The following is a 20,138-nucleotide window of genomic DNA, read 5'->3' on the forward strand; positions in this document are numbered from 1 at the left end:
CATAGGACATGGTTCCGGTAATCCATGTCCTTTGTTGACATGTCTTCAGCAAACTGTTTGCGGGCTTTCTTGTGTAGAGACTTCAGAAGAGGCTTCCTTCTGGGGTGACAGCCATGCAGACCAATTTGATGTAGTGTGCGGCGTATGGTCTGAGCACTGACAGGCTGACCCCCCACCTTTTCAATCTCTGCAGCAATGCTGACAGCACTCCTGCACCTATCTTTCAAAGACAGCAGTTGGATGTGACGCTGAGCACGTGCACTCAGCTTCTTTGGACGACCAACGCGAGGTCTGTTCTGAGTGGACCCTGCTCTTTTAAAACGCTGGATGATCTTGGCCACTGTGCTGCAGCTCAGTTTCAGGGTGTTGGAAATCTTCTTGTAGCCTTGGCCATCTGTAGTGCAACAATTTGTCTTTTAAGATCCTCAGAGAGTTCTTTGCCATGAGGTGCCATGTTGGAACTTTCAGTGACCAGCATGAGAGAGTGTGAGAGCTGTACTACTAAATTGAACACACCTGCTCCCTATGCACACCTGAGACCTAGTAACACTAACAAATCACAAGACATTTTGGAGGGAAAATGACAAGCAGTGCTCAATTTGGACATTTAGGGGTGTAGTCTCTTAGGGGTGTACTCAATTTTGTTGCCGGTGGTTTAGACATTAATGGCTGTATATTGAGTTATTTTGAGGGAAGAATAAATTTACACTGTTATATAAGCTGCACACAGACTACTTTTCATTGTGTCAAAGTGTCATTTTGTCAGTGTTGTCCCATGAAAAGATATACTTAAATATCTGCAGAAATGTGAGGGGTGTACTCACTTTTGTGATACACTGTATATATATATATATATATATATATATATAAAATATATATATATATATATACTGTATATACATATACCTGTATATATAATATACAATATATAATATATAACACCTAATTAATTTGTGCCATATGTGGTTCTGTGATGAGAAACATAGGTGGTACTTGGAAGTTTTGGTTTGATAATGGGTGGTACTCGGTCTAAAAAGTTTGAGAACCAGTCTTAGAGCAACATATGCTGCCTTCAAGACGTCGTCTTTTCAGGGACGTTCATGCATTTTTCAACAAGACAATGCAAAACCACATGCTGCACACATTACAAAGGCATGGCTGTGGAAGAAGAGGGTACGGGTACTGGACTGGCCTGCCTGCAGTCCTGACCTGTCCCCAATAAAGAATGTGTGGAGAATTTTGAAACAAAAAATGTGACAATGACGACCCCGTACTGTTGCACATCTTAAGACGTGTTTGCAGGAAGAATGGGACAAAATAAAAGCTGAAACACTAAATCACTTGGTCTCCTCGGTGCCAAAACATCTTTTAAGTGTGGTGAAAAGGAATGGCAACAATACAAAGTGGTAAATGCTTAACTGTCCCAACTTTTTTTGGAATGTGTTGCAGGCCTGAAATGCAGGAATGGATGTTTATTAATAAATGAAATGAAGTTGAACAGATAAAACATGAAATATCTAATCATTTCATCCTTTCTGCAATGAAATAAAAGTCAAAGTAAATGTAAGAAACTCTGTGTTTTTTTATTATTTACATTTTCCATGCTGTCCCAACTTTTTCTGATTTGGGTTGTACAATACTTAAATATTAAATAAACAATAACAATTGTATATATTGCACCTGTTTCGCGCGTACTGATTCCATCATATATTGTGTTGTTTGCTTATAGTACTCAAAACCTTCACTATATACATGGTGAAATTAAAACTTTTTATATTCTATGTACTTATGACAGTAGAATCAGCCACAGACATATAAAAAACATAAAAAAATAAAACATACCATGATATACCGTGAAACCGTCAAAATATTCAAAAATACCGTGATACAAATTTTTGGTCATACCGCCCAGCCCTACAGCCTAGCCACTGGAAGGTCCACCTGACAGTGAGTTCTCAGTGCCAGTCCCAAGCCCAGATAAAAATGAGGAGGGCGGTGCCATGAAGGGCATCCGGCGTAAAAAAAAAAAATCAGGTATGCAGACCAGATGGATCCACTGTGGCAACCCATAAAAATGGGAGTAAAAAATTTATATAATAAAAAATAAAATAATAAAATTGATTGATGAATGTTTTAAAACTGAAAAGCTTTAAAATGTACCATGAGCTCTTACCTTTCGTGACTAAAAGCAATATTATTAAATTGCTAGGGGTGTTTTCATGATTTAAGAGAATCCCTCGACCCTGTCGCTATCCGTCAGTGATGCAACGCTATAATATGTGTTCACTGAAAGGAAACGCAAAGCAATTTGGAACACATCCACCAAATCTTGTTCAGCTGCTGACTTTTCAGCCCAAAAAACAGACCATGTGTTACACATAATAGAGTGAAATAGAATAAAGTCAGCATTTGCGACCTCAAGAGCAGATCATAAATCACTGGGCGTGTTGCGACAACATGAAAATACATAGAGGAGTCATGGTAAAGTGCACAGTCAGCTCCCCCAGCACTTTCACACAAAACATTTTACAGTCGAGAGGTACAATGCATTTTAATCTGCATTTGTAGGACGATTTAAGGGGGAGAGAAAGTTCCTGGAAATTGTACTGATACACTGATAGAAACGTAAAAATATCAGCTTTTATACTGATCAGCCATAACATTAAAACCACCTCCTGGTTTCTACACACACTGTCTATTTTATCAGCTCCACTTACCATTTGGAGCACTTTGTAGTTCTACAATTACTGACTGTAGTCCATCCGTTTCTCTACATACTTTTTTAGCCTGCTTTCAGCCTGTTCTTCAATGGTCAGGCCCCCACAGGACCACCACAGAGCAGGTATTATTTAGGTGGTGGATCATTCTCAGCACTGCAGTGACACTGACATGGTGGTGGTGTGTTAGTGTGTGTTGTGCTGGTATGAGTGGATCAGACACAGCAGCGCAGCTGGAGTTTTTAAATACCGTGTCCACTCACTGTCCACTCCTACCTAGTTGGTTCACTTGGTAGATGTAAAGTCAGAGACGATCGCTCATCTATTGCTGCTGTTTGAGTTGGTCATCTTCTAGACCTTCATCAGTGGTCACAGGACGCTGCCCATGGGGCACTGTTGGCTGGATGTTTTTAGTTGTTTTTATTCTCAGTCCAGCAGTGACAGTGAGGTGTTTAAAAACTCCAGCAGCATTGCTGTGTCTGATCCACTTATACCAGCAAAACACACACTAACACACCACCACCATGTCAGTGTCACTGCAGTGCTGAGAATGATCCACCACCCAAATAATACCTACTCTGTAGTGGTCTTGTGGGGGTCCTGACCATTGAAGAACAGGGTAAAGGCAGGCTAAAAAAGTATGTAGAAAAACTACAAAGTGCTTCTATATGGTAAGTGGAGCTGATAAAAGACAGTGAGTAAAAAAAAGGAGGTGGTCATAATGTTATGCCTGATCTGTGTATTTCATATTTGGACGATTTAGTGTCTGGGTCCTGTCTTCCCACTTTGTTTCTTCAGATCAAAGCCAAAACGGCCCATTTAGCTGTCTCGGCATGACTGGCCCACATCATTTTTCTAAATGGCCCCCATTGTGTTGGTTAGTGCAAAGTCATGTCAGAATTCTAAACCCTGCTCAACATATACATGCACACAGAGCATCTGTTTCCCCTCATAGCAAAACCCCAGGCCAAGCGTCTGGCCTCCATTTCTTTTTATTGAAATACCCCCTCGGACAACGACGTTTTATTTGCCGCTATTAATAGCAGTCTAAGGCAAACAGCATATGTGCAGAGAGGAGAGAGAAAGAGAGAATGTAGAGCAGTGAGAGCTCCAGTCTGGGCTGATGTTTCATAGCGATGTTACAAGCAGCCTGCACAAATCTGCCCTTAATTACTACACTTCCCATAAATACCCCGGGGGAAAAGAGGCTTACAGGTTATGATTAGAAAGCTCTACAGGAGTGGTGAAAGAATGAGATGGGGGGGGGGGCATGGTTTCTGTAGTTCCTCACAATTCTTGCGCTACAGGGAGCTGGAGATCTAGTACTAGGTCATCATTCTATAAAACATTTCAAATCTCTCCTCCCACTCTAAATGGGAGCTCATGCTGTTTTTCCTTTCGCTATAGAAGCAGGAAGGAGGTGATGAGGAGCAGATCCACCAGTTGTTCCAAACTAGCCTAGGGATTTGAGCCCTCCATTAATCAACTTTAATCAGTGCTGAGCATCATGTTCCATGTGCTTTCGTTTGCATTACGCTCTTCATCCCTCATCAGTACCGCTGTAGAAAAACTTCACCAACTAAAACTTGTTTAAATGAGTATATAATATACACACTGTCCATTTTATCAGCTCCACTTACCATATAGGAGCACTTTGTAGCTCTACAATTACTGACTGTAGTCCATCTGTTTCTCTGCATACTTTTTTAGCCTGCTTTCACCCTGTTCTTCAATGGTCAGGACCCCTACAGAACCACCAAAAAGCAGGTATTATTTAGGTGGTGGATCATTCTCAACACTGCAGTGACAATGACATGGTGGTGGTGTGTTAGTGTGTGCTGTGCTGCTATGAGTGGATTAGACACTCACTGTCCACTATATTAGACACTCCTACCTAGTTGGTCCACCTTGTAGATGTAAAGTCAGAGACGATCGCTCATCTGTTGCTGCTGTTTGAGTTGGTCAACTTCTAGACCTTCATCAGTGGTCACAGGACGCTGCCCATGGGGCGCTGTTGGCTGGATATTTTTCCGGCAGTTACAGTAAGGTGTTTAAAAACTCCATCAGTGCTGCTGTGTCTGATCCACTCATACCAGCACAACTAGGGCTGCAACTAACGATTATTTTAGTAGTCGACTAATCTGGCGATTATTTTTTCGATTAGTCGACTAGTCAACGATTATGTCATACCCTCCATCTCTGCCTTAACATAACAAAACCCTGTTATGTTATTTAAGTTCCAATATCAAATTAAAATAATGACCCATGAAACATGAATATGAAACTTAAGCTTGATAGTTTAATTAAATATATTTGAAACATTAATACACAATCACATTAAAAAAATTCCATTTAATAAGAAAGCTTTGGACAGCATTATTATTATTTAGAATGAATGCTCTCATTAACGAGAGCAAAAAATATGGAAGACGAGACAGGGTAACGTTAGGTTATAATGTTAAGTTATATAACGTTACTCATATAAATGACTGCTAAACTATTGCACTTAATGCGTTAGCTAGCAAACAAACCTGAAAAATAGCGAACTCTTAGATAGTTTTCCGACAAGTACTCTAGCATTAACAAACATTAACTACGTTGGTTAAAGCACAAAGCGGTGTAAAAACGTACCGTAATAACGCTGCTCATCACGGCTGCAAGGCGTTTCACCGTAGTGCTGGTGTGAAACCATAACTCTGAGTGTCTGCGTCCAGCTCGTTTCTTTGGGTTATTTTGGCTGAAATACTTTAGAAGGTTTCAGTCTCTTTATCTTCGCCTCTCTGTCTTCATAAACTCCCCGCTGCGCCATTAGTGCATTGCAATAATAACGTGTCGACAATGAAATTCCACGTCGACAAATTTTTATAGTCGACGTTATCGATTACGTCGACTAATCGTTGCAGCCCTAAGCACAACACACACTAACACACCACCACCATGTCAGTGTTACTGCAGTGCTGAGAATGACCCACCACCCAAATAATGCCTGCGCTGTAGTGGTCCTGGGAGAGTCCTGACTATTGAAGAACAGCATGAAAGGGGGCTAACAAAGCATGCAGAGAAACAGATGGACTACAGTCAGTAATTGTAGAACTACAAAGTGCTTCTACTAAAATGCGTGTAAACACAAGGAGGTGGTTTTAATGTTATGGCTGATCAGTTTTTTATTTTCAACTTTTTATTTTTAAAATCTGCTTCTGCACTGAAAAAATACAACATGGTTCTACTATATTGAAATAGGTGCATTAATAAAATATTCATGGGTAAACATTTAAATTATCCCAAACTCCCTTAACTGCAATCCCCTGCGATAACTGTTTGCCATTTAAAATCCTGCCATAGTTTTGCAATGGGGTTCAAACCAAATTTTGACTAGTCCACTCCAAAACCTTCATTTCATAGCAATTTAGAAATGAACTTGCTTATGTGCTTTAGTTTTGACTACATTACGACTGCTACATTTGACTACAACAGTATGGAAGATGCAAATAAAATAAATACAGTGTTCCTTACATTTACTTTGACTTTTATTTGATTGCAGACAGTTTGAACCCAAAATATTTCATGTTTTATCTGCTCAACTTCATTTAATTTGTTAATAAACATCCATTCCTGCATTTCAGGCCTGCAACACATTCCAAAAAAAGTTGGGACAAGGGCAATTTAGAGCTAGTAATGAGGTGAAAAAACTAAATAATGATGTGATTCCAAACAGGTGATTGTAATCATAAAAAGCAGCATCCAGGAAAGGCTGAGTCTTTGATGAGCAAAGATGATCAGAGGATCTCCAGTTTGTCAACAAATGTGTGAGAAAATTACTGAAATGTTAAAAAACAATGAATCTCAAAGAAAGATTGGAAGGGATTTGCATATTTCTCCCTCTACAGTGCATAATATCATTAACCCATTCAAGGAATCGGGAGGAATTTCAGTGTGTAAAGGCCAAGGGTGCAAGCTTAAGCTGAACGCGTGATCTTTGAAAAGGTGATCTTTGATTCCTCAGACGGCACTGCATCAAGAACCGCCACTCAACAATAGCTGATATAACCACATGGGTGAGGGATTACTTTGGTAAACCTTTGTCAAGCACTACAATACAGAGTTACATGCACAAATGCCGTGTGGACGCCGTGTGCTCCGGACCAAAGACGAAAAGGACCATCCAGACTGTTATGAGCAACAAGTCCAAAAGCCAGGGTCTGTCATGGTATGGGACTGTGTCAGTGCCCTAGGTGAAGATTATTTACACTTCTGTGATGTCAGCGTTAATGCAGAAAAGTACATTGAGATCTTAGAGCAACATATGCTGCCTTCAAGACGTCATCTTTTCCATGCATTTTTCATCAAGACAATGCAAAACCATATGCTGCACACATTACAAAGGCATGGCTGTGGAAGAAGAGGGTACGGGTACTGGACTGGCCTGCCTGCAGTCCTGACCTGTCCCCAATAGGTAATGTGTGGAGAATTTTGAAACAAAAAATGTGACAACGACGACCCCGTACTGTTGCACATCTTAAGACGTGTTTGCAGGAAGAACGAGACAAAATAAAAGCTGAAACACTAAATCACTTGGTCTCCTCGGTGCCAAAACGTCTATTAAGTGTGGTGAACAGGAATGGCAACAATACAAAGTGGTAAATGCTTTACTGTCCCAACTTTGTTCCAGGACTGAAATGCAGGAATGGATGTTTATTAATAAATGAAATGAAGTTGAGCAGATAAAACATGAAATATTTCAGGTTCATCCTGTCTGCATTCAAATAAAAGTCAAAGTAAATGTAAGGTTTTTTATTATTTGCAGTTTCCATGCTGTCCCAACATTTTCTGATTTAAGGTTGTATTTTATTTATGCATTTTCTCCATTTTTCTCCCATTGCCAATTAGTGTTCCGCTATTGGGGATCCCGATTGCATCAGATGAGGGTATATTCTCCTGCCCCACTTCTGCACAGGTCTTTTCCCACACAGCAGACTTTGGCAGCAAGTTGTGTCTGCTAGAGTGTGCCCAGCCCACCGGTAGCAGAGCTAAGATTCGAATTGGGGAGCTCAGAATCTCAGTGCTGGTGCGCTTGTGGAATATCCCGCTGCACCACCTGGGCAGCTCTAAAGAAGCAAAGCATCCCCACACTGTCACACTACCCCCCATGTTGATATGATGTCATGCACCCAAGTTGAGACCAGCTAGACTTTCTAAGGAACCGCCACTTAAGGTGTTTCTGCTAGTTGAATATTTTAGTCAAGCTCCACATTACTTTCAATTGTAACTGATTATACACACTATGTGTAATGAGGGCTTTGGAACACAGTCTGGTGGTTCAAGAGAACAACAGTTCATGACAGGCCGTTCATTCCCTAAGGAAAGTCACTGGGGTTTAATTTAATTTCCAACACATTTTCCGATCATCCATTCAAATTCGAAGAGGGATAATGGATTACGCTGGCAGGAAGGAAGCAAGTCCCGCTGTGCTTAGATCTCGCTTCGCTTCACATTTGCATGAAGTTAAACTCTCCTCAACTGTCAACTCTGTAACGATCACTCTGCTCTCTGTAAAGTTTGTAAAACATTTAAATAAAAACCCAGCAGCAAGAGCAGATTACACAGATAACCAAGGGAGTAAATGTTGACAATTTGAACTGGGTAAAACAAGCAATGAAAATGACCCTTTGTTTTCAATCTTAATGGTCCTATTGGGAATACCTTTTTACCTTTTTTCACCACATAATAGACTGTAAAGTATATAATACAAAGAAATCACATGAGTGGACTTGTACCTGCTTGCCACTGAGCTGGTAGAAAGAAAGCCTTTGTCCCCAATCAGCCACTGCCAAGATATCATGGTGTTCATCCCTGAAACACACATACACGGGTCAAAGACGAGACGTAACTTTTTAGTGTCCCCACTTGATAAATAATATACAATTATATTAATATAAGTGGATATACCTTCAATCTACTCCATTTGTACATGTTTACTGAAACTTAAAGTAATTCTTACAGAAAATTTATGATTTTTGAAAAAATAACCCTTGAAACCCCCAAAATGTCATTCAGTGCAACGGTCCCCCTACCTCTTTAAGTAATATAACATTAAGAAAAAAATAATTCATCTTAAGTAAAACTTAAAATTTACTGCTTTGGCATAATTGTACAAATGTCATGTGTGACATAATAAATAATATTCAATCAGATGTGTTTTTCAATATTAATAATATTCAGGACACTTTCAGTCCCCATTTTCCCAATCTTCAGTTGTCATTCAGTACAACGTTAATAAAAAGCCTTATTTTAATATGCAATCAAGCTACTGCAGTCATGTGACCAATTATAACAACAAAAGAAGACACCTGGGGACCCTTCAGCACACACAAAGGTCAATGCATTTTAACATTATTTGATAAAAATGTCTTTTTACTGACACAGTACATTAAAGAACAAAACTGAGTGTCATTCAGTACAACACAGAAAAACGTAATATTACGGTTAATCTTGTAAACAAACAAGGTTATTAACATTTAAATGTGAATATGTGTAGAAATGTCTTTGAGTTAAGGTCAATGTTAGCTTTGGCTAACCACTGGGATAACTGTAAAATGTGCTAAAGTAAAATTTCTGTCATTCAGTACAACAACAGTCATTCAGCGCAACAGAATTTCACTGTTGCACTAAATTGACAATGACATTGTTATACTGACTTTATAATGTTTTAAAATTATTTTTTAAAGCAAAATTGAAACAGAAATTCCTTTGTGTGGCCAAATCCACCTGATGAAATTTACTACCTTAAGTCTAATGTCAAAATCATAATCGCAGAACCAAAGCCATGTACAGCAAGAACCTCAAGGTTAACAACAAAAGATAAAATGTGACTTCAAATGGTTTTCACTGCTGAATGAATTTAGATTTACTGCAGCAACTTGCAGCACGTGTTATGACACAAATTCCACACTGTTCTGGTGCCTTACAAGTTGTTATGATGGCTTCATTAGCTATGTTTTAATATTAAAATGCTTTATGAATATATTGAAATGCTTTAACAGCAACCATTTTTTCATGCTATGACAGGACTTCAAATGATCTTATGTTACATCACTTTTATGCAAGCTTCTTGTTTTATTTCAGAATAAAGTTTACGTTTTTGATTGCCTTACGTTTTTGTTTATTAGGATTTTAACGTCATGTTTTACACTTTCGGTTACATTCATGACAGGACACGGTACTTTATCTTCACACAAGGTTCATTAGCTTTATCAAACACAGTCATGGACAATTTAGTGTGTCCAATTCACCTCACTTGCATGTTTTTGGACTGTGGGAGGAAACCGGAGCTCCCGGAGTAAACCCATGCAGACACGGGGAGAACCTGCAAACTCATGATGTAGTAATATTATAACACATACTTGCCACTGGTGTGGCATAATTTCGTTCTACTACTGCTACTTTAATCAATAAAGAACTTTTATTTATTTTATTTTATTTTTTTGGTACTTGGAACACCCTATTCGTCTTTCACCCACACACACTGTAAAAATTTGACTACACTACACACTTGTGGCCTGACATGAAGCTACAGCTTGGTGACACACAGCCCAACATTTATTATATACCTGAATGTCTGTTACATAATACGTGCTGCATTGCACATTGGGGGTGGTCCTAAGGTTTTGGATCATTGGTTTACACTGAGGACTTGATGTACTCCACCTTGAGCTTAAAACTCAGTGTATTTAATAACACAGCTCAGGTGGCGCAGGGTAAAAACACACGCTGTTCACCAGAGCTGAGATCTCGAACACATCATATCGAATCTTGAGACCACCCTGACTTTCCAACAAACTGCAAGTTAAGGGCATTTCTGCTAGTCGGAAGTCGGATATTCTGTATGTTTTATTTATAATTCTTTATTCTAGCTCTGCATTACTTGAAACAGTAGTAATGGTATTATTTCTAGTCAACTGTTGGTAATGAGGGCTGTGATGATGCTGTGAGAAATTAATTGACCCCTTTCCATTTGCTTTTAATATTGTTTTTTACACTGAATCATCATTAAAACTTAAAAAAACAAACACAAAGGAAAAAGCCGCTCAGGTGGGGCAGCGGTAAAACACGCTAGCACACCAGAGCTGGGATTTCTAACACATCGTATCAAATCTCAGCTCTGCCATCCGGCTGGGCTGGGCGACTGCATGAACAACGACTGGCTGTTGTCCATAGGGTAGGATAAAGCCAGATAAACACTCCTCATAACTGAGTGAATTACGACCTCTGCTGGCTGGCTGATGGTGTCTGAGTCGAGGAATAATGCGTAGATCAGGGTGTGCACAAAGCTGATCGGCATATGAACTTGCCTCGGGCAGGTGAAAAGATGCAGTCGGCTACTTCACACGTGTCTCACTCCTCTCAATCGGGGCGGGGGTCAGAGCGCAAAATTGGGTAAAAATGGGATGCGCTAAAGTCGGGATAAAAAGGCACAAAATGCAAAAAATTTAAAGGGGGGGGGAGCTCCCAGTGCCCCCCCCCCCCTTTTCTCCCAATCTGGTCATTTCCAATTCCTGATTGTAACACTGTTACAATGCCACATGCACTGCCACATGCACTACCTCCATTCTGACCAAGAACTGCAGTAGACCATTATGTGCCCCTGTCGACACACCCCCAGTCATCAACCGCTTCTTTTCATCTGCCAGTGTTGGGTTCCTGCACAAAGCTGTACAGCCCAGACCACTCCTGTAAGCAGAGACCCCGTCTGACCTTTCCGTTAATCAAATATAGCCAATTCAGTTTGTGTGAACACCCAACCAGTTCAGTGGCTCTGCTAAAATTTGAACTTACATGCAAATAGAAGGAATAAAAACTTTAAGGGAGTCAAAGTTGACTGAAACAGAATAGAGACAGTAGAGCAGTTCATGCGTAAAAAACTTGCAGTGTGTCTTATTTAAAACATTTCTGCAAAGAACATGGGGCTAAAGTTCCTTCAACAGGAAAGAATGATTCCACCAGTAACCAGTATGTTAAGGGGCAGTAACTTTTATACAAAGGCGATACATTTATTTCCCATTTACAACTCATGCTGTGGCGCTTGGGATACTAACCCACTACCACTGGGATCCAAGGTTTGAATCCCCAGCTGTCAGGCGTCTACATAAAGGCATTATAGACTATGTCCCGGACGACACAAAGTCTATGGCCTATGGCATCTGGTATGGCACACAGAAAAGACAGGGTTGCTCAAAATGCTCATCATTTTAATGCTGGTGATGAGGTGAATGTTGCACAACACACACAGAGTGCAACTGCACCCATACTAACTCCTGTCTACTAATGATAACACCTAGAATATGCATGCAGGCATCAGGACTGGACATCAGAGCAATGGAAGAAGGTTGACGTTCACCCGATAACGAGTGCATCATTTTCCCTCTGAACAAACTGCACAAGGGACGCACTGTTGAACAAGATACCTCACAATGTAAAGAAATTGATGGACCTGCTGGAAATGTTCTGGTACCAGATACCACTGGACTCTTTCAGATGACTTGTGAAGTCTAGAGAGCACATTAGGCTGGTGTCCTAATGTTTTTGGTCAGTAGTTTACATGCAGAGCAAATGCCTAATGACGCTCTAAGTAAACTTGTCTGCTTCAATTAAGCTTTAGAAACTTTGAGGAGACAGTGCCCCCTAGTGTATAATAGAGTTCACTACAACTCACCACTAAAAAACCTTTGTAATGAGACGCACCCAACCCAATGAAATAGAATGTGGGATGCAGGCTATCACACACCTCCTGACACTTTTTTGGACCCAACAGTATAGTTTTCTCCTGTATTGATTACTGCACTGATTACTTACTGTCTGTGTATAATGTAACTTACTTGGAAGGGTTCCAGGCAATAGACCAGATGGGTGAGGACGAGCCACCTGGTCGCTCAATCTTCACCTTCTCCTCCCCGTTCTTGTTCCTGATGCTCACTACACCACTCATCATGCCCAGTGCCAGGTACTGCCCATCATTCGTCCAACTAAAGCCAAAAATAATCACAAATAATAATCAAACAACAGAACTGAGACAGTCCTTCAATAAATATTTCCTTTTAATATAGTCAATCCGGAAAGTCTGGACACCCCTTTCACCTTCTCGACGTTTTATTACATTACAGACTCATTCTATAATAGATTGAGTTCATTTTTGCCTCAAACATCACCATCACTCATACTACACACAATCACCAATAATTGCAAAGTGAAAACAGGGTTTAGAAATTATGCAATTTTATTACATGTCGTTATGTTCTAAGGTAAACCTTTGCCCAAGTCTGAGGTCCAGAGCGCTCTGGAGCAGGTTTTCTTCAAGGATCTCGGTGTACTTAGCTGCAATTATATTTCCCTCTATCAGGACTAGTCACCCCAGTCCGACTGCTGAAAAACATCCCCACATCCTGATGCTGCCACCACCATGCTTCACCTTGCTTCACCACCATGCTTCACTGTAAACATCCCCACATCCTGATGCTGCCACCACCTTGCTTCACCATGTTTCACCACCATGCTTCACTGTAAACATCCCCACATCCTGATGCTGCCACCACCTTGCTTCACCATGCTTCACCACCATGCTTCACTGTAAACATCCCCACATCCTGATGCTGCCACCACCATGCTTCACTGTAGGGATGGCATTAGCACTAGTGATGAGCAGTACCTGGTTTCAATTTTGGTTTCATCAGATCTGAGAATCTTGTTTCTCATGGTTTGAGAGTCCTCTAGGTGCCTTTTGTGTGCCTTTTACTAAGGAGTGGCTTCCGTCTGGCCACTCTACCATAAAGGCGTGATTTGTGGAGTGCTGCCTGGATGGTTGATCTTCTGATAGGTTCTCCCATCTCCACAAGGATACGCTGGAGCCCTGTCAGAGTGACCCTCGAGTTCCTGCTCACCTCCCTGGTCAAGGCCCGTCTTTCCCGATCGCTCGGTTTGGCCGGGCGGCCAGGTCTAGGAGGATTTTTGGTGGTTCCAGACTTCTTCCATTTATGAATGATGGTGGCCACTGTGCTCTTTGTGACCTGTAAAGCTGCAGCATTTTTTCTGTACCCTTCTCCAGATCTATGCCTTGACACAATCCTGTTTCTGAGGTCTGCAGATAATTCCTTTGACCCCATGGCTTGGAGTTTGCTCTGATATGCACTGTTAACTGTGGGACCTTATATAGGCAGGTGTTGGCAATCCCCAATCATGTCCAATCAGTTGAACACTGCTTGATATTTTTCTACAATTGAATTAGAGTCCACCAGGTGGACTCCAATTCAATTGTAGAAACATCTCAAGCAGTATCAGTGAAAACAAAATGCACCTCAGCTCACTTTTGGGTGTCATATCAAAGAGTGTGCACACTTGTGTACATATGATATTTAACATTTTGATTTGTAATAAATTAGCACAAATGTCTAAAAATCTGCTTTCACTCAGTCATTGTGGCTATTTTGTGTAGAATTTTGTGACAAATGAACTCAATCTATTATAGAATGAGTCTGTAATGTAATAAAACATGGAGAAGGTGAAAAGGGGTGTGCAGACTTTCCGGCTTGACTGTATTTATACTATATTATACACACTAGGGTGGCACTGAGAAGCAAAACTGTAACAGACCACTGCACCACCCGAGCACAACTGGAAAAAAATGATTATTTTCTTAAAGTATTTCTTTTATTTATTCTGATTCAAGTCACTCTATGTCCAGGTCCTAGAAACACTGGTAAAAACGCGTGCTTGGATCTACTGCAGGAAAACACAGTCACTTGTTTCCTTGAAGTAAACTTTTTTTTTTTTAGAGTACCCCAAGGAAACCCATGAGGAGTATAATATGCTGTTTACTGACAGCGACTAGGGACAAGGTTTAACCCCACTACACAGCACCAACACTGCTGCCACTGTGCCAGCCATTAAATATAAATCCAGTGGCATGGAAAAAGTATGTTGTCCCTGCTGTTATTTATTTTTGCATAAATGTACCATTATTATCTGATGTTCAAACAAAATTCAAATCTAACAGAAAGGCAACCTGGGTAAACACTAAATACATTCAAAACTAATTGGCCCCATTAAGTTCACTGATTTGCTGTGCCACCTGTAGCAGCACCAAGTACAAACAAACACTTCCAATAAATAAATATCAGTTTTTCACATTGCTGTGAAGGCTGTTTAAGGTCCTGCCAAGGTCCTTCTACTTCAGAATCAAGTAGAGAGCAGAATTTCAGCCTCCATCAACTGTGGCAAAATGCCAATACCCTAACACAGCAATGCATCTTCATACTATCATTCTATCACAACCATGTCTGACCATTTACGGAATCTTTTTTATGGAATGGAAGCTTCACTTAAAGATGGTAGCATTCATTTTGATTTGCTGAATAGCCAAAAATGTCAACTGTCATATTAATCAAACCTGGAGTTAGGCGGGTACAGTTTTACAGGGCAATACTGAGTGCAAAGCAAGACAGTCAGTAGCGCAGCTGAGATTTAAGCACTCTTTTCCATATTTATATATCATAATAAACATTCCCAATAGGCGCACAGGTGGCGAAGCAATTAAGGACACTAGCCCACAACTGCCGAGATCCGGGGTTCAAATCTCAGTGGTGCTGTTGGACATCTGCACAGACCTGAATGGCTTACGTCTGAAGATGGGGATGGCCAGAAATGGTCAGAAAACAGAAAATCTGGTGCAAAAGCTGTGCCAAATGCCATTCCCTGTGGCGATCCCTAGATGAATAATGAATAAATAATTGTTCCGAATGAAGTGTCAAGCAATATCCAAATATCCAAACCACAACCTACACTACTCATGTAGCCAACATGACAAGATCATGCCGGTTCCTCTTTTACAACATTAAGAAGATTCGGCCATTTCTCTCTAGGGAAGCCACTCAGACTCCTGTCCAGTCACTTGTAATCTCTCGACTGGACTACTGCAACTCCCTCCTATCAGGTGCTCCCATGTCCACTATTAAACCCTTGCAACTAATTCATAATGCAGCTGCTCGCCTTGTTTTCAGCCAACCCAAACACTGCCACTCCACCCCACTGCTGCGTTCTCTACACTGTAGCCGCATTCAGTTTAAAACAATGTTGTTTGCCTACAAAACCATGAATGGACCAGTACCAAGCTACCTTAGAGAACTACTGGTCATGCTCGTTCTGATTGTCCACCCGTGCTCTTTTCTGTGCTGGCACCCAGGTGATGGAACTAACATGCACTTACCAATCTTCTGTAACATGTTATTTTAAAATAATTCTGTTTTAACAAAGCAGAGTTTCAGCAGATTTGTATCCTTGGACTGCTGTCTACTTAAACTAGAGTAGGGAAATGTTTACTGTGGAAGCACTTCTGTAAGTAGTACAGGGCTATATTAGGGCTGTATATTAGTATATTAGGGCTGTCAAACGATTAAAAATTTTAATCGCGATTAATCTCAGAATTTCATATAGTTAATCGCGATTAATCGCATTTAAAAAATAAAAATAAAATAAAAAAGGAGGTGGTTTTATTGTTATGGCTGATCGGTGTACATACACTAACACACAAAAACTCATTCACAATCAACACAGTCTTGTTCCCTGGGTTCTGACAACTCATACTCGTGACTATATTACTTGCGTCTTTGCACAATATTGCATTGTTTTTGCACCTTATTCTCACATTATTCTACCTGCTGCTATATAAACCCTACGCTGCTAACTGGATATCAGAATACGTTTTTATTAGGGCTGTCGAAGTTAACGCGATAATATAATAATAACGCGTTCCAGTGTTGCCAGATTGGGCGGTTATCCGCCAAATTGGGCGGATTTTGTTGGAAAACAATTTAATAGCATTTAAATAACACTTCTGTTTAAAAGAAAATATTCAGTTTTAAGAAGTACCAGCATTGTAGAAGGATATTAAAAGTAAAGTAAATTTTCAATGCTGATTTGGCTTAATAGTGTTGGTCAGTCTGTATCATATTCTTGAAATGATAAAGTATTGCAAAGGAATATCTGTGAAATTCTTCCTCAAAATGTTAAGGTTGCTATATTTTGGTTTTTAACTTGTCAGGGAAAATTAAAAGAGAAAAAAGCTTATTATTATCATGCGTGTGATATATATCATTTACGTGATCTGCGTATCACGTTACCACTGTGTGTTGTACGTCACTGAGCTGATATGTGTATCAGGTGACCAGCGGGTAACGGCGTGTTATGTTTAAGTGTGATGCTCCAAGTTGTGGATTAAGCAATAAAGACAACACGTTCTCCACATAACTAGTGTCATTTGTATTTCGTGGTTAAGTATGAAACATAACAATGCGGGTCTTCGTGATGTAATTCTACATGGCACTCACTGCCTGTATAGGTAAATTTTTCCTGTATAGAATTTGCATTAACGGCACTATTTTTTAAAATCGCGTTAAATTGAGATCGCGTTAATGCGTTATTATCGCGTTAACTTCGACAGCCCTAATATATATATATGTTACGGCTGATCAGTGTATATATATATATATAATACTTATTTCCCCCCACTGTATGTACGTATATATATATATATATATATATATATATATATATATATATACAGTGTATCACAAAAGTGAGTACACCCCTCACATTTCTGCAGATATTTAAGTATATCTTTTCATGGGACAACACTGACAAAATGACACTTTGACACAATGAAAAGTAGTCTGTGTGCAGCTTATATAACAGTGTAAATTTATTCTTCCCTCAAAATAACTCAATATACAGCCATTAATGTCTAAACCACCGGCAACAAAAGTGAGTACACCCCTAAGAGACTACACCCCTAAATGTCCAAATTGAGCACTGCTTGTCATTTTCCTTCCAAAATGTCATGTGACTCGTTAGTGTTACTAGGTCTCAGGTGTGCATAGGCAGCAGGTGTGTTCAATTTAGTAGTACAGCTCTCACACTCTCTCATACTGGTCACTGAAAGTTCCAACATGGCACCTCATGGCAAAGAACTCTCTGAGGATCTTAAAAGACGAATTGTTGAGCTACATGAAGATGGCCAAGGCTACAAGAAGATTGCCAACACCCTGAAACTGAGCTGCAGCACAGTGGCCAAGATCATCCAGCGTTTTAAAAGAGCAGGGTCCACTCAGAACCGACCTCGCGTTGGTCGTCCAAAGAAGCTGAGTGCACGTGCTCAGCATCACATCCAACTGCTGTCTTTGAAAGATAGGCGCAGGAGTGCTGTCAGCATTGCTGCAGAGATTGAAAAGGTGGGGGGTCAGCCTGTCAGTGCTCAGACCATACGCCGCACACTACATCAACTCGGTCTGCATGGCTGTCACCCCAGAAGGAAGCCTCTTCTGAAGTCTCTACACAAGAAAGCCCGCAAACAGTTTGCTGAAGACATGTCAACAAAGGACATGGATTACTGGAACCATGTCCTATGGTCTGATGAGACCAAGATTAATTTGTTTGGTTCAGATGGTCTCAAGCATGTGTGGCGGCAATCAGGTGAGGAGTACAAAGATAAGTGTGTCATGCCTACAGTCAAGCATGGTGGTGGGAATGCCATGGTGTGGGGCTGCATGAGTGCAGCAGGTGTTGGGGAGTTACATTTCATTGAGGGACACATGAACTCCAATATGTACTGTGAAATACTGAAGCAGAGCATGATCCCCTCCCTCCGGAAACTGGGTCGCAGGGCAGTGTTCCAGCATGATAATGACTGCAAACACACCTCTAAGACGACCACTGCTTTATTGAAGAGGCTGAGGGTAAAGGTGATGGACTGGCCAAGCATGTCTCCAGACCTAAACCCAATAGAACATCTTTGGGGCATCCTCAAGCGGAAGGTGGAGGTCTCGAATATCCGCCAGCTCCGTGATGTCGTCATGGAGGAGTGGAAAAGCATTCCAGTGGCAACCTGTGAAGCTCTGGTAAACTCCATGCCCAGGAGAGTTAAGGAAGTTCTGGGAAATAATGGTGGCCACACAAAATATTGACACTTCAGGAACTTTCACTAAGGGGTGTACTCACTTTTGTTGCCGGTGGTTTAGACATTAATGGCTGTATATTGAGTTATTTTGAGGGAAGAATAAATTTACACTGTTATATAAGCTGCACACAGACTACTTTTCATTGTGTCAAAGTGTCATTTTGTCAGTGTTGTCCCATGAAAAGATATACTTAAATATCTGCAGAAATGTGAGGGGTGTACTCACTTTTGTGATACACTGTATATACAGGGGTTAGACAAAATAACTGAAACACCTGTCATTTTAGTGTGGGAGGTTTCATGGCTAAATTGGACCAGTCTGGTGGCCAATCTTCATTAATTGCACATTGCACCAGTAAGAGCAGAGTGTGAAGGTTCAATTAGCAGGGTAAGAGCACAGTTTTGCTCAAAATATTGCAATGCACACAACATTATGGGTGACATACCAGAGTTCAAAAGAGGACAAATTGTTGGTGCACGTCTTGCTGGCGCATCTGTGACCAAGACAGCAAGTCTTTGTGATGTATCAAGAGCCACGGTATCCAGGGTAATGTCAGCATACCACCAAGAAGGACAAACCACATCCAACAGGATTAACTGTGGACGCAAGAGGAAGCTGTCTGAAAGGGATGTTCGGGTGCTAACCCGGATTGTATCCAAAAAACATAAAACCACGGCTGCCCAAATCACGGCAGAATTAAATGTGCACCTCGACTCTCCTGTTTCCACCAGAACTGTCCGTCGGGAGCTCCACAGGGTCAATATACACGGCCGGGCTGCTATAGCCAAACCTTTGGTCACTCGTGCCAATGCCAAACGTCGGTTTCAATGGTGCAAGGAGCGCAAATCTTGGGCTGTGGACAATGTGAAACATGTATTGTTCTCTGATGAGTCCACCTTTACTGTTTTCCCCACATCCGGGAGAGTTACGGTGTAGAGAAGCCCCAAAGAAGCGTACCACCCAGACTGTTGCATGCCCAGAGTGAAGCATGGGGGTGGATCAGTGATGGTTTGGGCTGCCATATCATGGCATTCCCTTGGCCCAATACTTGTGCTAGATGGGCGTGTCACTGCCAAGGACTACCGAACCATTCTGGAGGACCATGTGCATCCAATGGCGGTGCCGTGTATCAGGATGACAATGCACCAATATACACAGCAAGACTGGTGAAAGATTGGATTGATGAACATGAAAGTGAAGTTGAACATCTCCCATGGCCTGCACAGTCACCAGATCTAAATATTATTGAGCCACTTTGGGGTGTTTTGGAGAAGCGAGTCAGGAAACGTTTTCCTCCACCAGCATCACGTAGTGACCTGGCCACTATCCTGCAAGAAGAATGGCTTAAAATCCCTCTGACCACTGTGCAGGACTTGTATATGTCATTTCCAAGACGAATTGACGCTGTATTGGCCGCAAAAGG

General features: G+C 41.0%; 1 protein-coding gene across 3 annotated transcripts in view; it reads right to left on the reverse strand.

The window, feature by feature from the left end:
- ift122 (intraflagellar transport 122 homolog (Chlamydomonas)) overlaps nt 1-20,138 on the reverse strand; it is a 131,601-nt gene that overhangs the window by 91,419 nt on the left and 20,044 nt on the right. For all 3 annotated transcript variants that reach the window (XM_062999160.1, XM_062999162.1, XM_062999161.1), the window contains exons 7-8: nt 12,590-12,736; nt 8,492-8,567 (exon numbers count right to left, since the gene is read on the reverse strand). In XM_062999160.1, coding sequence (XP_062855230.1) covers nt 8,492-8,567; nt 12,590-12,702 — 189 coding nt within the window. In that variant the 5' untranslated portion in view covers nt 12,703-12,736. The remainder of the gene's footprint in view (nt 1-8,491; nt 8,568-12,589; nt 12,737-20,138) is intronic.

Source organism: Trichomycterus rosablanca, chromosome 7, assembly GCF_030014385.1.
Source record: "Trichomycterus rosablanca isolate fTriRos1 chromosome 7, fTriRos1.hap1, whole genome shotgun sequence".
Classification (NCBI taxonomy): domain Eukaryota; kingdom Metazoa; phylum Chordata; class Actinopteri; order Siluriformes; family Trichomycteridae; genus Trichomycterus; species Trichomycterus rosablanca.